At 43.6% G+C, this 18,968-nt stretch overlaps 1 protein-coding gene across 2 annotated transcripts in view; it reads left to right on the forward strand.

Moving 5' to 3' along the window:
- The first annotated feature begins 1,952 nt into the window (after positions 1-1,952).
- Positions 1,953-18,968, forward strand: part of LOC103266615 (putative protein ZNF720) — a 21,670-nt gene continuing 4,654 nt past the window's right edge. The window contains exons 1-4 of one of the 2 annotated variants that reach the window (XM_008064249.1): positions 1,953-2,016; positions 8,440-8,566; positions 9,394-9,489; positions 14,006-14,033. In XM_008064249.1, the coding sequence (XP_008062440.1) occupies positions 2,014-2,016; positions 8,440-8,566; positions 9,394-9,489; positions 14,006-14,033 (254 nt within the window). In that variant the 5' untranslated portion in view covers positions 1,953-2,013. Of the gene's footprint in view, positions 2,017-8,439; positions 8,567-9,393; positions 9,504-14,005; positions 14,034-18,968 lie in introns of those variants that run through there. The other variant, XM_021715649.1, reaches the window with a different exon arrangement.

Consider the following 18,968-nt stretch of genomic DNA (forward strand, 5'->3'; position numbering starts at 1 on the left):
CTGCACTCCAGTCTGGGCGACAGAGTGAGACTCCAACTCAAAAAAAAAAAAGAAAAGAAAAGAAAAGAAAAGTTGGCAAAGTTAATTTGGCCAGGCTCGGTGGCTCAGCCTGTAATCCCGTGCCTTGGGAGGCCGAAGTGAGTGAATTGCCTTAGCCCACAGGTTCAAGATCCACCTGGGCAATTTGGCGAGACCTCATCTCCACAATAAATCAAAAAATTAGCTGGGTGTGATAGCGTGCACCTGTAGTTAATTTTACTTAAAGTGTGCATTTCTCCAAAAGCAAAGCTTCTACTTTTTCATAATTGTATTAAGATTTAGAAAGGAGAGTAAAGAATAATGCATTTCCTGCTCTCAGCCTGTCCTTTCACGTAGTACACATTTTCTTTCTATTGGACATTGCTGCCTGAGAGTATTGCCTCTTTTTTTTTTTTGAGTAAGAGTCTTAATGTCGCCCAGGCTGGAGGACAGTGGCACGCTCCCAGTCACTGCAGTCTCAACTTGCTGGGATACCTCTCTTTTTTTATGCTAAGTTAAAGGGTAAACTGAGGTGAGGTGGTCTGATGCTAATGCTGATGCCAATGCTGAGGCTGCGGGAATAATGCAAGATTGCAAAAAAAGGAAGAAAGTAGTAAGAAGTAACATTTATTATTTATCTGTCACAGATTGGAGAGGGGGCAGACACTCAGAGACAAGTGTGGCCTCCAAGGGCCAAGACATGGGTACATTTAAGGACATTTGGGGTAAGGGGGTTTAGGCCAGGAGGAATGTCCAGGGCTGTGGGTGTTTGATGTTGATTGTATCCACATGAGTCTTAGATTTTATAGCCAGACATTAGCATCTCAGATCCTCAGGTGGTGGACTAGATGGAAGGAGACGAGGGAAGGGGGTTTTCCTGCAAGAGACTTGTTAGCCATTTGCAATTCACAAAGTCCTTAGCTGAAAGCTGGTCTATTACCATTTCTATGGCTCTGTCCTTGTCTTGCTTCTGATGGAGATTTGTCGAGGGGGTAGCCAGCCAGCTTAGCCTGCAATGGAATGTCTGAACGCTTCCCAAAACCTGGCAATTGGAAATATATCTATCTATGTCTAACTAGTGCTAAATTCAAAGCCTGTCCAAGGTAAAGTCTAAGCAAAGATGGCTATGCTGATGCAAAAAGGTTATGCTAAACTTGGTTTATTCTAGGTTCCTACAGGTATATCCTTTCACTGAGGCTGCCTCCTCACAAAACCAGCGGCCAGGAAAGTAATAATCCTAACCTTAAAATAATTGACGTTACATTGTTTCAATTTGCAAATAACATATATATTATATGAGATCATTCACAAGTAGCCAGGTTTCTGTACAGGGAGGAATCTCAGTCTGAAAATGCTGCAGCCAAGAACCTGCCTTTCGCTGGTTTCGGGGCTCAGCCTGTAATCCAGCGCCTTGGGAGGCTGAGGTGAGTGTACTGCCTGAGCCTGAGAGTTTGAGACCCGCCTGGGCAACTTGGCGAGACCTCATCTCTACAATAAATCAAAAAATTAGCCGAGCGTGGTAGCGCGCGCCTGTAGTTCCAGCTACTGGAAGGCTGAGGCGAAAGGATCGCCGGAGCAAAGCAGGTCGAGGCTGCGGTGGCCGGGAGCGGCCACTGCACTCCGGTCTGGGGACAGAGTGAGACTCCAACTTAAAAAAAAAAAAAAAAAAAAAAAAACCTGCCTTTCTTGCCTCATGCAACCCCAGTCTGAACGCATCTCCTGTCACTCAGGACCAGAGCCTGAGCCTTGTCCAATCAGGAGAGCTGCGGTGGAAACTGCCCAATCAGACAGGGGCCGGAAGTGAGGGGGCGGCTTCCGCACACTGACGGGGGGGGCATTGTCTCCTGCGCCTGCGCACAAAGCTGGATCGTCCTTGCTGCTCTGTCCTGCCCTCCGGGAGGCCCCGGTGGCCCTGCCGCAGCCTCCTGTGTCGCCCTGTGATCTCAGGTCCTGGGGGGTCCATAGGGAGAACGCGGGACGCCCAGAAGCCAGGAGATGGTGAGTGTGCGGGCGGGTGTCTAGAGAGGGGGAGAGGGATGGCACCGGCTGAGCTGGCTGTGGCGGGACCGGCCACCCGGTCAGCTCCAAGCCTGGACTCGTCCCCGCCGGCTGCCCGGCCTCGTCCCCTCGGCGCAGGTGGGGCTGGGCCGGGACCCGGGGTCCTGTCTCCGCGGCGACCTTGTCCCTTAGAGGCCCCTCCAGGCAGCTTTGCTCGTCGGTGTGCGGGACCAGGAAGGGTCGTGGGGAGGATCCCACCCGCCTGCAGGGCCCATGGTGGGTCTGTGGTCCTGGCGCCCGTCCCTCTCTTCTCCCCCGGTTAAGCGGCGGCTCCATCACAGCGTTAAGGAGTTCCCTTCGGCCAGAGGCGGGTCGTGAATCCTGAAGCTCCAGCCAGGGCTCGTGGTGTGGGGTCCCCGGGGGGCCTGGGGGAAAGGCTTGGAGAAGGGGCAGGGGCTAGTGGGTGACAGCCCTGCAGTCGCCTGATCTGGAATATCCAGGTGAAAATCCCCAGGGCATGCCATCAGGGTCATTGGCCGTTTGTGTAACTAAGTTCAAACTCCGTTCCGCTGGTAGCAAGACAGCCAATAAGGAGTTGGAAGAGAGGCTGTTACTTTATTTAGGAGGGACAGTAAAACTGCGAAGTTGAGGGGCCGGCGTCCTAAAGGTTGTGTGTGCTTTTGTTTTTATCCAAGCATGGGAGACAGAGGTGGCTTAGAACTGCAGACATCTGGGCAAGGGGAGTCCTGGAAAGTCGTGAAATCTTTTTGTTCTTGACTCATGGTCTCCTTGTTTCTTTATTTGTTTAACATGGCAGAGTTAGTGTGTATACTCCCTCATTCCCAGAGATAGTTTGGCCAGTTGCATACTTGTTCCTATCTTATGTTTTCAGCATTGCAAAATAATAATAATAATATTATTATTATTTGAGTTGGAGTCTCACTCTGTCGCCCACTCCCAGTCACCACAGCCTCGACGTGCTGGACTCCAGTGATCCTTCCACCTCAGCCTTCCAAGTAGCTGGAACTACAGGCGCCGGCTACCACGCCCGGCTAATTTTTGATTTATTGTAGAGATGAACCCGCGGGCTCAGGCAATCCACTCATCTCAGCCTCCCAAAGGCGTGGGATTACAGGCTGAGCCACCGAGCACGGCTTGCAATTGCAAAATTATTTTAGTTACGTACAAGCAGAGGCCAGAGGACCCCCCCCCCATCTAAAATGGAATTAGCTATTTTAGTCTTTTGCTGTCTCACGGTTCCTTCATGTTGGTTAAGTCTAAGTTTTGTTTTCCTCTAAGTAATTTTCAGGAAGTGTATTTGAGTTAGGCGATTTATTCCATGCATTTTCAGACTCATCGCTTGTCTTGAGAGGAAAAGGCAGCAATGAGTCCTGTCCACTGGATTATCTTCTACTTGTGAAAAGGGAGGAAAGCTATCCCAAAGGACAAGAAAAATCCACCCCAAAGTGATGGCTTATGAATTCACAAAGCAAAAAGGACCCCAGGCACACAGGAAAGCACCTGCCATGTCCCCCAAGAGGATGATCACCAAGCACTAAAGTGAGCAGGATGGGTTAGGCATGTTTGTGTGTCAGTCAGCTCTGCCCCTCCCTGGGCTTGTCTCCTGAAAAAGTTTACTTCACTTATTGCAACTTTAGTTTGTTATTAACTGTAAGATATATTTTATTAGTAGGGGTTGAAAGACTTAAAAAATTTTCAGAGAGGCAAGAAGTAGATAGATTTCTGGAAAAATTAAATATCTAGTTTTATATTCCATTTGTTAGAAAATCTTATTTACCTTATTTACCTTTTTTATAGGCCCCTCATCTTTTCGGGTTTTAATGTCCCTCCTAAATAAAGTCACAGCCCCTGTTCCAACTCCTTGTCTCAACTTATTGACTGTCTTGCTACCAGCTGAATGGAGTTTGGACTTAGTTACACAATAGATTCACTCTATTTTAGTGTGATTTCAACTCTAAACTTAGGTCACTGCTTTGGGAATATTACCTGGGAAAAGGTAATATTATGACTGTGGGAAATTAATAAATTTCAACAGAAGGTGTGATAGATTAATTGATGTATTATTTTTATTTTTATTTTTGGAGTTGGAGTTTCACTCCGTTGCCCAGACTGGAATGCAGTGGCCGCTCCCGGCCACGGCAGCCTCACCCACTGGGCTCCGGCGATCCTTCCTCCTTAGCCTTCTGAGTAGCCAGAATTACAGGCGCGCTACCAAGCCCGGCTCATTTTTGATTTATTGTAGAGATGAGGTCTCGTCAAGTTGCCCAGGCGGGTCTCGAACCTGCGGGCTCAGGCAATCCACTCACCTCAGCCTCCCAAAGGCATGGGATTACAGGCTGAGCCACCGAGCCCAACTTAATTGATGTATTATTAATTATAGGTTGATAAAACAGCAGTTCCTCTTTTTTTTTTTGCAGAGTGGAGAATTTGGACACTACGTATCGGTTCTGTATCCTGTTATCTGGTTATCAGAGTATAATACTAAATTTTATGGGAGAAAACATGGCAACTACTAGAAGTGTTCACTTATGATTGTTTACAAAATGATTTGTTATCATAGAAGTAATATTTACATGTTTATTGTCTAAAAAAGATACATACTTTTACTTTTCCCAAGGAAGTTTGAAATGTAAGTGCCCTACAGTTTCCTGCCTCTCATGGACATAAACACTGAGTTTGAGTGATTTTGCACTGGGTGTTTTCTCATTTAAAACTGAGGTGAGTGCATTGCCTGAGCCTGTAGGTTCGAGACCCGCCTGGGCAGCGAGACCTTATCTCTACAATAAATCAAAAAATCAGCCGGGTGTGGTAGCGCATGCCTGTAATTCCGGCTACTTGGAAGGCTGAGGGTTGAACCTAGCAGGTCAGTGGCTGGGAGCGGCCACTGCACTCCAGTCTGGGCGACAGTGAGACTCCAACTCAAAAAAAAAAAAAAAAAAAAACTAAATGAATTACCTAACAGGGAAGTAGACACATGGGCATAGAGATTCCAAGCTGGGGTCTGTCATGATCCTGCAAAAGGAGGTAGTTCTTCCAGTGGTGCCTCCCCTGCAGATGCACCCATCTGTTTACAGCAGTCATGGAAGGAGCCCTGGAAAACTGTGGGTCTGCAGGGAGATGCGGTCAGCATTGAGATGGAAATGAAGGGTGTGGTGCCAATGCAAGCACTGGGGAGCAGCTGCAAATACAAACTACTTGTAGCAGTGAGGTTGGACTGCACCTCCCTCCCCAACCCACCTTCAACCATGGAAAAATTTTCTCCCATGAAACTGGTCCCTGATGCCAAAAAGGTTGGGGACTGCTGACTATAGTATCTGAGAGCATCTCAGAGTTTAGGCAGCAAAGGGCATTCTGGTGGAGGAAACAAAGAAGATTAAAAAAAGATTGAGGGGGGAGGGCAGGATGTGGAGGAGGATGACAACAGCAGATCCCAGTTCAGAGAACGTTTTGCCCCAAAGTCAGCCTGTTCTTGGGAGAGGCATAAAGAGATGTATGTATTCGCTCAGGCTGAGGGTGAGTCAGATTTTAGAGACCTGGGGTAAAGAGGAAAACTTAAGCAAAGTTTGGTTTGTAGGTGTTTTTTTCTGACCACTGAAGACAAAAGTGTTTATCTAATTGTTTATGAGGCAGAAAATGGGAATTTGTAGTGTCTGTGACTGACTTTGAGATAGGTAAAAAGGGGACCATCACCTAAGTCGTAATGGAAGGGATTTCTTTGCAGTAAGCTGGTCTTGTAGATCTCAAAAGATGGGGTGTCTTCAATCACAGCTATTTACCAGAATTCTCTCCCTACCCCATGTCCCCTGCCACTGTCCCTTGCCTTATAAATCTTTTTTTCCCTTCCAGTTGGAATCTCACTCTGTTGCCCAGACTGGAGCACAGTGACATGCTCATGACCACCACAGCCTTGACCTGCTGTGCTTATGCAATCCTTCAGCTTCAGCCTTCCAAGTAGTTAGAACTACAGGCACATGCCACCACACCAGGCTAATTTTTTAATTTGTCATAGACATGAGGTCTCTCCAAGATTCCCAGGCTAGTTGTGAACCCACGGGCTCAGGCAGTCCTCTCACCTCAGCTCCCAAAGTCCTGGGATTATAGGCATGATCAACCATGCCTGGCCTCTTATACCTGTCTTTTAATTGACTGTTTCTGAGTTTTATCCTTTATAATAAACTGGTAAACACACAGAAAATGTTTTCCTGAGTTCTGTGAGTAGTCCATTAAATTATTGGACTTGAAAGGGGTTATAGGAACTAAATTTGTTGGCAGTTGCCAAAGCATAGATGGTCTATGAGGTTTTCAAATGTCATCTGCAGTGTTATGGTACTGAGCCCTGAAATTGTGGGGTCTGTGCTAATTCTGGGTGGTAACAGAATTGAATTGTTGGACAATAAATTGGTGTTGGAGAACTGGTTTGTTTCCAGCAGACTCCACACATTTGTTGTCAGAAAAAAGACATCACAGGTCAAAGTCTTACACTACTCCAGGAGAGCATTTATAGTCCCTGATGAGAATTGAGACCCTGGAGGATACAGCACTTTCATGAATGGAGGAGGGGACAGTAGAGTGTGTAGAGCTTCCAGAATTAAATTCCCATCAGTTCAGTTGTCCCTCAGTCACTACCCAGGAGTGAGCCACCCTGGGTTGCATCTCACAGTGAGAGTGGTCCCCAAGCTTGGGAACATGAACCTATTTATTATGCAGTTCTTTTTGGGTGGTAGGTGAAACAGCCTGTTTCCCTGAGTTACTTCTCTTTTGTTTTCTTTATAAAATCTTGCTGTCATGTATTTTCAGTTTGTCTAAGTTTTTAAGAATCTTATTCTGGCTGGGCTCAGTGGTCAGCCTATAATTCCAGCACCTTGGGAGGCCGAGATGAGTGGATTGTCTGGGCCACTGGGTTTGAGACCAGCCCGGGCAACTTGGCAAGACCTCATCTCTACAATAAATCAAAAATGAATGGATTGTCTGGGCCTCTGGGTTTGAGACCAGCCCGGGCAACTTGGTAAGACCTCATCTCTACAATAAATCAAAAATTAGTCTGGCATGGTAGTATGCATCTGTAGTTCTGGTTACTTAGAAGGCTGAGGCAGAAGGATCCCCGGAGCCCAGCAGGTTGACTCTGGGGTGGCTGTGAGTGTGCCACTGCACTCCAACCTGGGCAACAGAGTGAGACTCCAACTCAAAAAAAAAAAAAGAAAAGAAAAGAAATGCAGAAATTCAGGCCAGACACAGTGGCTCACACCTGTCATCCTAGCACTTTAGCAGACTGGGGCAGGAGGATCCCTTGAGCCCAGGAGTTCAAGACCAGCCTAGGAAATATAGCCAGACCTCATCTCTACAAAAAAAAAAAAAATTAAAATAATTTGCCAGGTGTGGTGGTATGTGCCAGTAGTCCCAGATACTCAGGACTCTGAGGAGGGTAATCTTTTCAGCCCAGGAAGTCAAGGTTGCTGTGAGCCGTGATTGTGCCACTGCACTCCAGCACTCCAGCATGGGCAACAGTGAGTACCCAGGAAAAAAAAAAAAATTCAGAAACTCAGGCTTTACCTCAGATCTCCTGAATCAAAATCTGCATTTTACCATATTCATGGTTACATTAAAATTTGAGGGGGACAGGCTAACTCAGTTTTTTTTTTTCATCTGAGCAACATAATAAATTATCCTGTGTGAAATGTAAATATAGTACTAAAAAGTATACAAGCTTGTGTTGGTACCCAAATTTTTTGCTGTTATCATTCACAAAACTATAGTATCTACACTGGCTAAGTAGATCTTAGTCCGTCGATTTTTTTTTTTTCCTCAGAGTTAAAGAATACATTAGAGAATATTTCTGTTAAAAGTCATCTTATTGGATAATTCTAGTCCAGAATTTATGCATTTCTAACATGCTTAACCAGTGATGCCAATACTTTTGGCCCAAGGAGAATATTTTGTCAAACTACCAAGTGACAGAGTCTGGGTTTTTCTCAGAGATGTTTATTAGACTAGTAAAGAGAGATGAGAGCCTTCATTTTCCAATAAGTTAGAACCTCACTCTCTTGTTTAACCTAGAGTTTTTTCTTTTTGAGTTGGAGTCTCACTCTGTCACCCAGACTGGAGTGCAGTGGCATGCTCCCGGCCACCGCAGTCTCGACCTGCTGGGCTCCGGCGATCCTTCTGCCTCAGCCTTCCAAGTAGCCGGAACTACAGGCACGCGCTACCACGCCTGGCTAATTTTTTGATTTATTGTAAAGATGAGGTCTCGCCAAGTTGCCCAGGTGGGTCTTGAACCTGCGGGCTCAGGCAATCCACTCACCTCAGCCTCCCAAGGTGTGGGATTACAGGCTGAACCACCGAGCCTGGCTAACTTAGAGTTAAATTAAGAATTTGCCTGTGGTAAATATGTGGTGTTGTTTTCAGGGGCTGTTGACATTCAGGGATGTGGCCATAGAATTCTCTCCAGAGGAGTGGGAATGCCTGGACCCTACTCAACGGATTTTGTACAGGAATGTGATGCTGGAGAACCACAGAAACCTAGTTTCCCTGGGTGAGGATAATTTCAACACACAATTCCTATTCCATATTAAGAATTTCATGGTGTGTTTTGTTTTGTTTTGTTTTGTTTTGTTTTGTTTTGTTTTGTTTTGTTTTGTTTTGGAGTTGGAGTCTCACTCTGTCGCCCAGACTGGAGTGCAGTGGCCACTCCCGGCCACCGCAGCCTCGACCTGCTGGGCTCCGGCGATCCTTCCGCCTCAGCCTTCCAAGTAGCTGGAATTACAGGCATGCGCTACCATGCCTGGCTGATTTTTTTGAGTTATTGTAGAGATGAGGTCTCGCTGTCCAGGCGGGTCTCGAACCCGCGGGCTCAGGCAATCCACTCACTTCAGCCTCCCAAAGGCACAGGATTACAGGCTGAGCCACCGAGCCCGGCTGGTTTTGTGTTTTTTTGTAGAATGTTTTTTGAGAGTTTCTGCTTTGCACGAGTGAGTTTCCTGCTTTCAGGGAAAACTTGGTGACTTGGCATAGAAAAGAAAAAATTAAAGATGTTTCATTTTGACATGAACCTTTCTCTATTTTGAATCGATCTGTATTCTTCACTCTGTATTAGTCATAAATTCAGAAATTTAGTGGCATAAAATATATTTGCCCTAAAATCCAACTGCTACCATCAATTTTTGCTTATCTAGTACTGAGCTAAGAATCCACATATTTAAAATTTTTCCTAAATGTTTTAAAGGTTCTGTTGGGAAACAATATTTGGGGATTAATTTTCTAGTATCTTATATAATATGTTCTCTACTGAGCACAGTGTTAGGTTTGTAATTGGAGAATCCCAGCAAGAGTTTAGTGACTTTTTTTTTTCAACTAAAACAGGCCTTGCTGTCTCTAAGCCAGACCTGATCACTTGCCTGGAGCAAAGGAAAGAGCCCTGGAGTGTGAAGAGATACAGCACATTGGCCAAACCCCTAGGTAGGTGGGAGTGAATGAATCAGATAACACAGGTCAAGGAAAAAACAGAACTTGAAATGTGGTTTGGGAAGGTGGTCTGCTCCAATGGAAACAGTTTCTGAGAAACCTAGGATTCTTTCTGTTGCTCTCACCTAGGGACTCTTACTCTCTGAAATTCTCAGAAACTCTACTTCCCCTTCCATTATTCTCTTTCAAGGTTAAGGTGGAAATTGAAGTCCTCTTAATTGTTTGTAAGGGACTGCATGATCTGACTGCTCTTCTGTTGATTTTCTTTTCATTCATTTATTTGTTTATTTATTTATTTAGTTTTTAGTTGGAGTCTCACTCTGTTGCCTAGGCTGGAGTACAGTGGCATGCTCACAGCCACTGCTGCCTCGACCTGCTGTGTTCAGGCGATCTTTCTGCCCCAGCCTTCTAAGTAGCTGGAACTACAGGCATGCGCCACCACTGCCAGCTAATTTTTTGATTTATTGTAGTAATGAGGTCTCACCAAGTTACCAGGGCTGGTCTCGACCCATGATCTCAGGCAAGCCTCTCACCTCGGCCTCCCAAAGTGCTGGGCTTATAGATGTGATCCACAGTGCCAGGGTTTCTTATGTTGCTTTCAGGGAAATGAGGATATCTGCTTACTTTTTAGAAATGGTGTTAAATTATTCTTTCAGTTCTCTTTCTGCTATGTCTGAAATTTGTGAGAGTAGTGGTGATTTTGTTATTTGGTTGAGAAACATAACACCATGTATGGATGTTATATGTTTTCTATTTTATGATTTCCTGTGCTAGGGAGGTTTCAAATGTGATTCTATAAAAATGTATATTAAATCATTTTATCAGAACACAAGCTATTTTCCTAAGTTTAAGGTAACCTAAAGTTATTTTACTTTAATTTTTTTTTTTAAATTATAGAGATGAGGTCTCCCCAAGTTGCCCAGGCAGGTCTCGAACCCGCGGGCTCAGGCAATCCACTCACCTCAGCCTCCCAAAGGCGCGGGATTACAGGCTGAGCCACTGAGCCCGGCTAATTTTTTTTTTTTTTTTTTTGAGTCAAAATCTCACTCTGTCACACAGGCTGGTGTGTAGTGGCATGCTCATGGCCACCACAACCTTGACCTGCTGGGCTCAGGTGATCCTTCTGCCTCAGCCTTCCAGGTAGCTGAAACTACAGGCCCATGCCCCCATGGCTAATTTTTCTTGATTTATTGAGGTAAGGTTTCACCATTTTGCCCAGGCTGGTTTTGAACTCGTGAGCTTGGGCAGTTCTTTCACCTTGGCCTCCCAAAGTGCTGGGATTATAGGTGTGAGCCACCGCATCTGGCCTACAATAAATTTTTTTAATATAAACTGAGATTGGTAAATTGCCTGAGCCTGCGGGTTCGAGACCCGCCTAGGCAACGTGATGACACCTCATCTCTACAACAAATCAAAAAATTAGCCGGGCATGGTAGCGCACACCTGTAGTTCCAGCTACTTGGAAGGCTGAGGTGGAAGGATCGCTGGGAGCCCAGCAGATTGAGGCTGTGGTGGCCGGGAGCAGCCACTGCACTCCAGTCTGGGCGACAGAGTGAGATTCTAACTCAAAAAAAAAAACAAAAAAACTGAGATTGGTAGTTTAGACTCTATATGCCCAAAGTTCTTAAGCATACTATATCACTTAGAACATTGGTAAACATATGTTAAATTGTCACATTTCCTTGTATCTTAAAACATTTTATAATTTTCTTTTACTTATTATGAAACTTAGATGTATATACACTTCTATATACACACATTCATATACATGTTTTATGTATGTGCATGCTTAATATGTGAATTTTTTTAGGCGGGTGGAGTCTCACTCTTTTGCCCCGACTGGAGTGCAGTGGCACACTCCCAACCACCACAGCCTTGACCTGCTGGGCTCCAGCGATCCTTCTGCCTCAGCCTTCCAAGTAGCCGGAACTGCAGGCTCGTGCTACCACACCTGGCTAATTTTTATTTACTGTAGAGACGGGATCTTGCCAAGTTGGCCAGGTGGGTCTCAAACACGTGGACTCAGGCAATCCACTCTCCTCGGCTTTCCAAAATGCTGGGATTACAGGCTGAGCCACTGAGCCCGACCTGCTTCATCTCTCAATAGAAAAGACTCCCTTTAGCATTTCTTGTAGATCAGTTCTAGTGGTGACACTCTTAGCTTTTGTTTATCTTATTAAGTCTTTATTTTTCCTTTTCTTTGAACCAGTTTTTCTAGATCTAGTACATTTGTATCCATGTCTGTAAATTCTGCATCTGTGAATTCAACCAATCAGGAATCAAAAATATTTTGTAAAAAATAGATTGTGGCATCTTAGCATCAGAATATTGGTCTACTTGACACTGTCCAATAATCCCCATAATATATATGCATTTTATGTCATTTTTATTCATTTTGTTTTCCTGAGTAAATATTTATAAATGATGATTTTAATTTTATGATTTATTTTTCTGCCTAAAGCTATTAGGCCCCTCCAGTGAATTTTTTTCAACTCAGTTATTGTATTCTTCATTTCTACAGTACCTACAGGTTTTTTAAAAAACAGTTTTACAGACCGTGCTCGGTAGCTCAGCCTGTAATCCCGTGCTTTGGGAGGCTGAGGTGAGCGAATTGCCTGAGCATGCAAGTTCGAGACCCACCTGGGCAACTTGGCGAGACCTCATCTCTACAATAAATCAAAAAAATTAGCCGGACGTGGTAGCGTGCACCTGTAGTTCCAGCTACCTGGAAGGCTGAAGAGGAAGGATCGCCGGAGTCCAGCAGGTCCAAGCTACGGTGGTCGGGAGCAGCCATTGCCCTCCAGCCTAAGCGACAGAGTGAGACTTCAACTCAAAAAAAAACAAAACAGTTTTACCTCATTACTGATATTCTGATTTTCTTCATACATCATTTTCCTAGTTTTTTAGGAGGGATTCTATCTGTGTCATGTTTTACTAATTGAGCATATTTAAGAAAATTATTTTTAAGCTGGGCTCGGTGGCTCAGCCTGTAATCCCGTGCCTTTGGGAGGCTGAGGTGAGTGGATTGCCTGAGCCCGTGGATTCGAGACCCGCCCAGGCAACTTGGCGAGACCGCATCTCTACAATAAATCAAAGTGAGCTGGGCGTGGTAGGGTGCGCCTGTAGTTCCAGCTACCTGGAAGGCTGAGGCAGAAGGATCACCGGAGCCCAGCAGGTCGAGGCTGCGGTGGCCGGGAGCAGCCACTGCACTCGAGTCTGGGTGACAGAGTAAGACTCCAACTCAAAAAAAAAAATTATTTTTATTTATTTATTTATTTATTTGCCAGTTATCACCCCATATTAGTTATTTATTGATATGTTACAAATTACCACAAAGTTAGCAGTCTAAAACAACACCTGGATAATATCTCACAATTTCCAAGGGTCAGAAGTCCAGGTAAGCCTTAGCTGGTTCTCTGCTCAGTGTGTCATCAGGGCACTGGTATTATATTATTTTTATTTTTTTGAGTTGGAGTCTTACTCTGTCACCCAGACTGGAGTGCAGTGGCCGCTCCCGGCCACCACAGCCTCGACCTGCTGGGCTCCAGCGATCCTTCCACCTCAGCCTTCCAAGTAGCAGGAACTATAGGCGCGTGCTACCACACCCAGCTAATTTTTTTGATTTATTGTAGAGATGAGGTCTCGCCTGCCCAGGCAGGTCTCGAACCCGCAGGCTCAGGCAATCCACTCACCTCAGCCTCCCAAAGGCACGGGATTACAGGCAACCAAGCCCAGCTAAGAAAATTATTTTTAATTCTTTGTCAGATAATGTGTAGACCTTTGTTTTTGAGTTGGAGCCTCACTCTGTCACCCAGACTGGAGTGCAATGGCCGCTCCCGGCCACCACAGCCTTGACCTGCTGGGCTCCAGCGATCCTTCCGCCTCAGCCCTCCAAGTAGCTGGAACTACAGGCGTGCGCTACCACGCCTGGTAGAGATGAGGTCTTGTCAAGAAGTTGCCCAGGCGGGTCTTGAACCTGCGGGCTCAGGCAATCCACTCACCTCGGCCTCCCAAAGTGCTGGATTACAGGCTGAACCACCTGGCCTAATGTATAGATCTTAACTTTTTTTTTTTTTTTTAATTGGAGTCTCACTCTGTTCCCAGACTGGAGTGCAGTGGCCGCTCCCGGCCACCACAGCCTTGACCTGCTGGACTCCAGTGATCCTTCCGCCTCTACCTTCCAAGTAGCTGGAACTACAGGCGCGTGCTATCATGCCCGGCTAATTTTTTATTTATTGTAGAAATGAGGTCTTGCCAAGTTGCCCAGGCGGGTCTTGAACCCACAGGCTCAGGCAGTCCACTCACCTCAATCTCCCAAAGGCACGGGGTTACAGGCTGAGCCACTGAGCCCGGCTTCCATTTTTAACTCTTAATCTCTGTCCTAGTTAAGACAATTTGGGATAAAATTCAAATATAAATCAGAAATATGTCTGTTGTCAACAAAATTATGTATGCATTGTATGATTGTATACATTTTTCTTTATAACATATATATTTCTTTTTTTGTTAGTGGTCAGTGGTTGTTTCATCTTGTCTAGGTGAGTAGTCATAAAAATTGGCTTAATTTCACTATACATTTGTCAATGAGTCTATATCATTGTTGTGTGAGTGAAACACTTTCATGATTGAAGGTAAATTTTGAAAAGATTAATTACTCTGTATTCTCTGCTAGGTATTATTTTTTATGTTTAATTCTAGTCAAAACTCATAACAAAATTGACCACCTGAACCAGGCTCCGTGGGTCAGCCTGTAATCCCAGCACTTTGGGAGGCAGAGGCGAGTGTATTGCCTGAGCCCGTAGATTTGAGACCAGCCTGGGCAGCTTAGGGAGACATCACTACAATAAATAATAAATTAGTCGGGCATAGTAGCGCTCACCTGTAGTTCTGGCTACCTGGAAGGCTGAGGCAGAAGGATCGCCGAAGCTTAGTAACTCAGTGCTGGGGTGGCCATGAGCGTGCCATGGCACTCCAGCCTAGGCAATGGAGTGAGACTCCAACCCCCAAAAAAAAAAAAAAAAAGAAAAGAAAATTAACCACCTGAAATATTTTTAAGTATACATTTCATTATTGGTAAGTATATTCACATTGTAATGCAGTGTATTTGTGTAATATTTTCATCTTGTAAACAAAACTCTGTGCCCATGAAATCCCACCTATCCATTTCTCCCTCCACCTGGACCATAAACATCTTACTTTACTTTCTGGTTCAAGAAGTTTAATGACTTTAGATATGTAAGTGGAATTATGTGGTATGTGCCTCTTGTTACTGGCTTATTTCACGTAGAATAATGCCCTCCAGATTTATTCTAATTGTAGGTACTACACGATATCCTGTTTTTTTGTTGTTGTTGTTGATAATATATTCTTTATTTTACGGCTCCACAGTGGTGATATAAGTTAAAATCTATGTATAAACAAATATAAAAGAACTGTTTTAATATGCATACATTTTAAAAAATCTAAATAATTTCAAAAGCATTTCATCAAAGGTTAACTGGAAACATTTTTTCTGTATGTGTTACATGAAATACTTTACAAAAATTAAAATCTTCTTAAATTCAATAAGTTAAAACACTGTTACAGTACAATATGATGGATGCAAAAAACAGAAGTAAGTTATCCCTGCTTATGGAATCTCCAGCGATGCCTGAGAGTCTACAATCTAACCATGACGTGTCTTATATTAATCACCAAATTAAGAAAAATCTCATCTAAAGTCCAATAAAAGTGAACAACTGGAACTTCTGAAACACTAGGAGAAAAGTTAAAGATGATTATAAACAATCTCATAGTTTGTGGAATAGAAAGGAAGACATAAGGAATGACCAAAGTGTCCTATCAATAACCCGCTTTTTGTAGGCTGAATAATTTAATAAAATTGTTTTATATTTCAAATTGTCTTACTTGAAAGATGTTTGGATTTCTAACTGTTAGCTTCTGTGAATTATGTTGCAGTAAATATAGGTATGCAAATACCTCTTCATTTGACTGTATATGCAAGAACTTATTTCTGTGCTGTTTCTTTAGTATATCTGTCTGATATTATGACAGCCCAAACTGATTTGATTACTGTAGCTTTGTGATAGGTTTTGAAATCACAAAGTGTCATGCCTCCAAAGTTGTTTCTTAGAGTACATTGAATCTGTAGATCACTTTGTTTAGTATTCACATCTTCACAATATTGTCTGTTGTCTTCCAATCTTTGTATAAGAGCATGTTCAATAGTGTATTGTATAATTTCCACATATTCATAGATTTTCTGGTTTTCTTTCTGCTATTGATTTCTAGTGTCATTCCATTCAGATCAGAAAAGATAATTTGTAAGATTTCAGCCATTTAAAATCTGGTAAGTCTTGTTTTGTGGCCTAACAGGTTATCTATCCAGGAAAGTAATAAATGAGCTATTGACAAGACGGTATATTCTGCTGTAGTATGGCATGTTCTCTTTCTATATGTCTATTAGGGTTAAATGATGTATAGATTTGTTCAAAGCCTTTGTTTTATTTTATTTCTTTTTTGAGTTGGAGTCTCACTCCGTCACCCAGACTGGAGTGCAGTGGCACACTCCCGGCCACTGCAGCCTCAGCCTGCTGGTGATCCTTCTGCCTCAGCCTTCCAAGTAGCTGGAACTACAGGCGTGTGCTATCGTGCCCTGCTAATTTGTGATTTATTGTAGAGATGAGGTCTCGCCAAGTTGCCCGGGCGATTCTCGAACCTGCGGGCTCAGGTAATCCTCTCATCTAGGCCTCCCCAAAGCACTGGGATTATAGGCTGAGCCACTGAGCCTGGCCCAAAGCCTTTATTTGCTTATTAATATTTTGTCACGCTTTATTATTCAATGCTGAAAGTAGGGTATTAAAGTTTATTATTACTGTGTTACTATCTATTCTGTCAGTTGTGTCAGCATTTGCTTTATATATTTGGGAGCCATGATATGAGCTACACATTTTTTCTTTTTTTTTTGGAGTTGGAGTGTCACTCTGTTGCCCAGACTGGAGTGCAGTGGCCGCTCCCAGCCACCACAGCCTCAACCTGCTGGGCTCCGGTGATCCTTCCACCTCATCCGAGTAGCTGGAATTACAGGCATGCGATACCATGCCCGGCTGATTTTTTGATTTATTGTAGAGATGAGGTCTCGCCTGCCCAGGCAGGTCTCGAACCAGTGGGCTCAGGCAATCCACTCACCTCAGCCTCCCAAAGGTGCGGGATTACAGGCTGAGCCACCGAGCCGGCTACACATTTTTTTAAAGCTGGAATCTCACTTTGTCGGCCAGGCAGGAGTACAGCGGCACGCTCATGGTCACCATAGCCTTGACCTGCTGGGCTCTGGTGATCCTTCTATCTCAGCCTTCCAAGTAACTGGAACTACAGGCGTGTGCCACCATGCCCAGCTAATTTTTTGATTTATTGTAGAGATGAGGTCCCACCCCAGCCTCCCAAAGTGCTGGCATTATAGGTGTGAACAACCACACCTGGTCTTTATTATTCTTGTTAGTTTCTAGTTACTTGACTGTTCTATCATTTTTGAGTGCATTTTTTGTCCACTGTGAATATACTTGAAGTGTATTTTGTCTATGAGGCAGTTTTTTACTTAGAGTGGCTTTTGCCTAATTATGGTGACCCAGCTTTTACATGGTAACATCTTTCTGGAATATCTTTGTCACTGTACCACTTTTAGCCAGGCATCGCTGGAGATTCCATAAGCAGGGATAACTTACTTCTGTTTTTTGCATCCATCATATTGTACTGTAACAGTGTTTTAACTTTAGATTTAAAGTGACTCTCCTGAGATGGTGCAAGTTGACTCTTAATTTTTAATGCCTTTAGCCAAAATATTTTGATTGGGAGGCTTACTTCATAAATATTTTTGTTTATGTATTTATTCATTTTTTGAGCTGGAATCGCACTCTGTTGCCCAGGCTGGAGTGCAGTAGCATGCTCACAACCATCAGCCTGCTGGGCTCTGGTGATCCTTTACACCTCAGCCTTCCAAGTAACGAGAACTACAGGCATACACTACTACGTCTGGCTCATTTTTTATTTATTGTAGAGATGAGGTCTTGTCAAGTTACCTGGGCTGGTCTTGAACCCACAGACTCAAGTAATTCACTTGCCTCAGCCTCCCAAAGTGCTGGGATTACAGGCTGAGCCACCAAGCTCAGCCATATATATATATATATACACATATATATATATTTTTTTGAGTTGGAGTATTACTCTGTCACCCAGACTGGAGTGCAGTGGCTGCTCCCGGCCACCGCAACCTTGACCTGGGTTACGGCAATCCTTCCGCCTCAGCCTTCCGAGTAACCGGAATTACAGCCATGTGCTACCACGTCTGGCTGATTTTTTCATTTATTGTAGAGATGAGGTCTCGCCAAGTTGCCCAGGCGGGTCTCAAACCCGCGAGCTCAGGCAATCCACTCACCTCAGCCTCCCAAAGCATGGGATTACAGGCTGAGCCATCGAGCCTGGCTTTGGCCATATATTTTTTAAAAATATTTTTTCTCAACTGGGCACAGTGGCAAATATATACATATACAATAAACAATAAACTTGCTGTTGCCATTTTGAAAATAATTTTTTGTGTTTTTATTTGTAGCTATTTTCTCCATCTTTTTGTCTTTTACAGCCTCCCATGTGTTTTGTTAATTTTTATAGTGGCATACTTTGATTCCTTTTCCATTTTTGTTTATCTCCATAGCTTTTGTGTGTGTGTTTACCATGAAGACACATGAAATATCTTAAATTTATGACAATGTGTATTAAACTGGTAGGCACATAATATGAGTTGCATGCAAGGGAAGACCCTTTTTGCATCACTTGTCCACTTTGTTACTGATGTTCCTAATTGTTTTTCTAACCTATATTTGTTATAGAGGTATATGGGTTTTTTCTTTAAATTCTATAGCAGAATGAAAATTTTCATGCACTATCATTGTGCTGCTACAGACGTCTGTGTTTACATATAAAGAGAGACAAAAAACAGAATTTATAAAAAATTGTGCATTCTTGTTTAAACTGTAGTTACTTTTAGAGTTAATTTTAGTGTACTCTATTTTTTGATGCAATACACTTATTGAGAATCTTTTAGTGCTTCTGTCATTTTTTGTTTTGCCTCCTCCACATTGAAAAAAACATTTCCCTTTGAGTAATTTTTTCATGCAGAAAAACAAAATAGTTGTTTTGGGCAGAAACTGCACAACACTCAGTATGGTGTGTGCAGGTGTGTTGTCAGGATGGAAGAGCCAGTCACCTGTTTCCCACAACTTGGGATATTTCTTCTGCAACAAAGCCTCTCATAGCACTAGCAAGTGCCGATAGATTCCTAAAACATTTACCTAGTGGTGAAAGTCTGTACTAAAAGGGGTCTGCCCTCCAAAAAGATAATTCCTGGGTGTTTTTATTTTATTTTTTTGTTTTTGTTTTTTTTTTTGAGTTGGAGTCTCACTCTGTCGCCCAGACTGGAG

This window comes from Carlito syrichta, unplaced genomic scaffold, assembly GCF_000164805.1.
Source record: "Carlito syrichta isolate Samal-C Ts95f unplaced genomic scaffold, Tarsius_syrichta-2.0.1 Scaffold307242, whole genome shotgun sequence".
Lineage (NCBI taxonomy): Eukaryota > Metazoa > Chordata > Mammalia > Primates > Tarsiidae > Carlito > Carlito syrichta.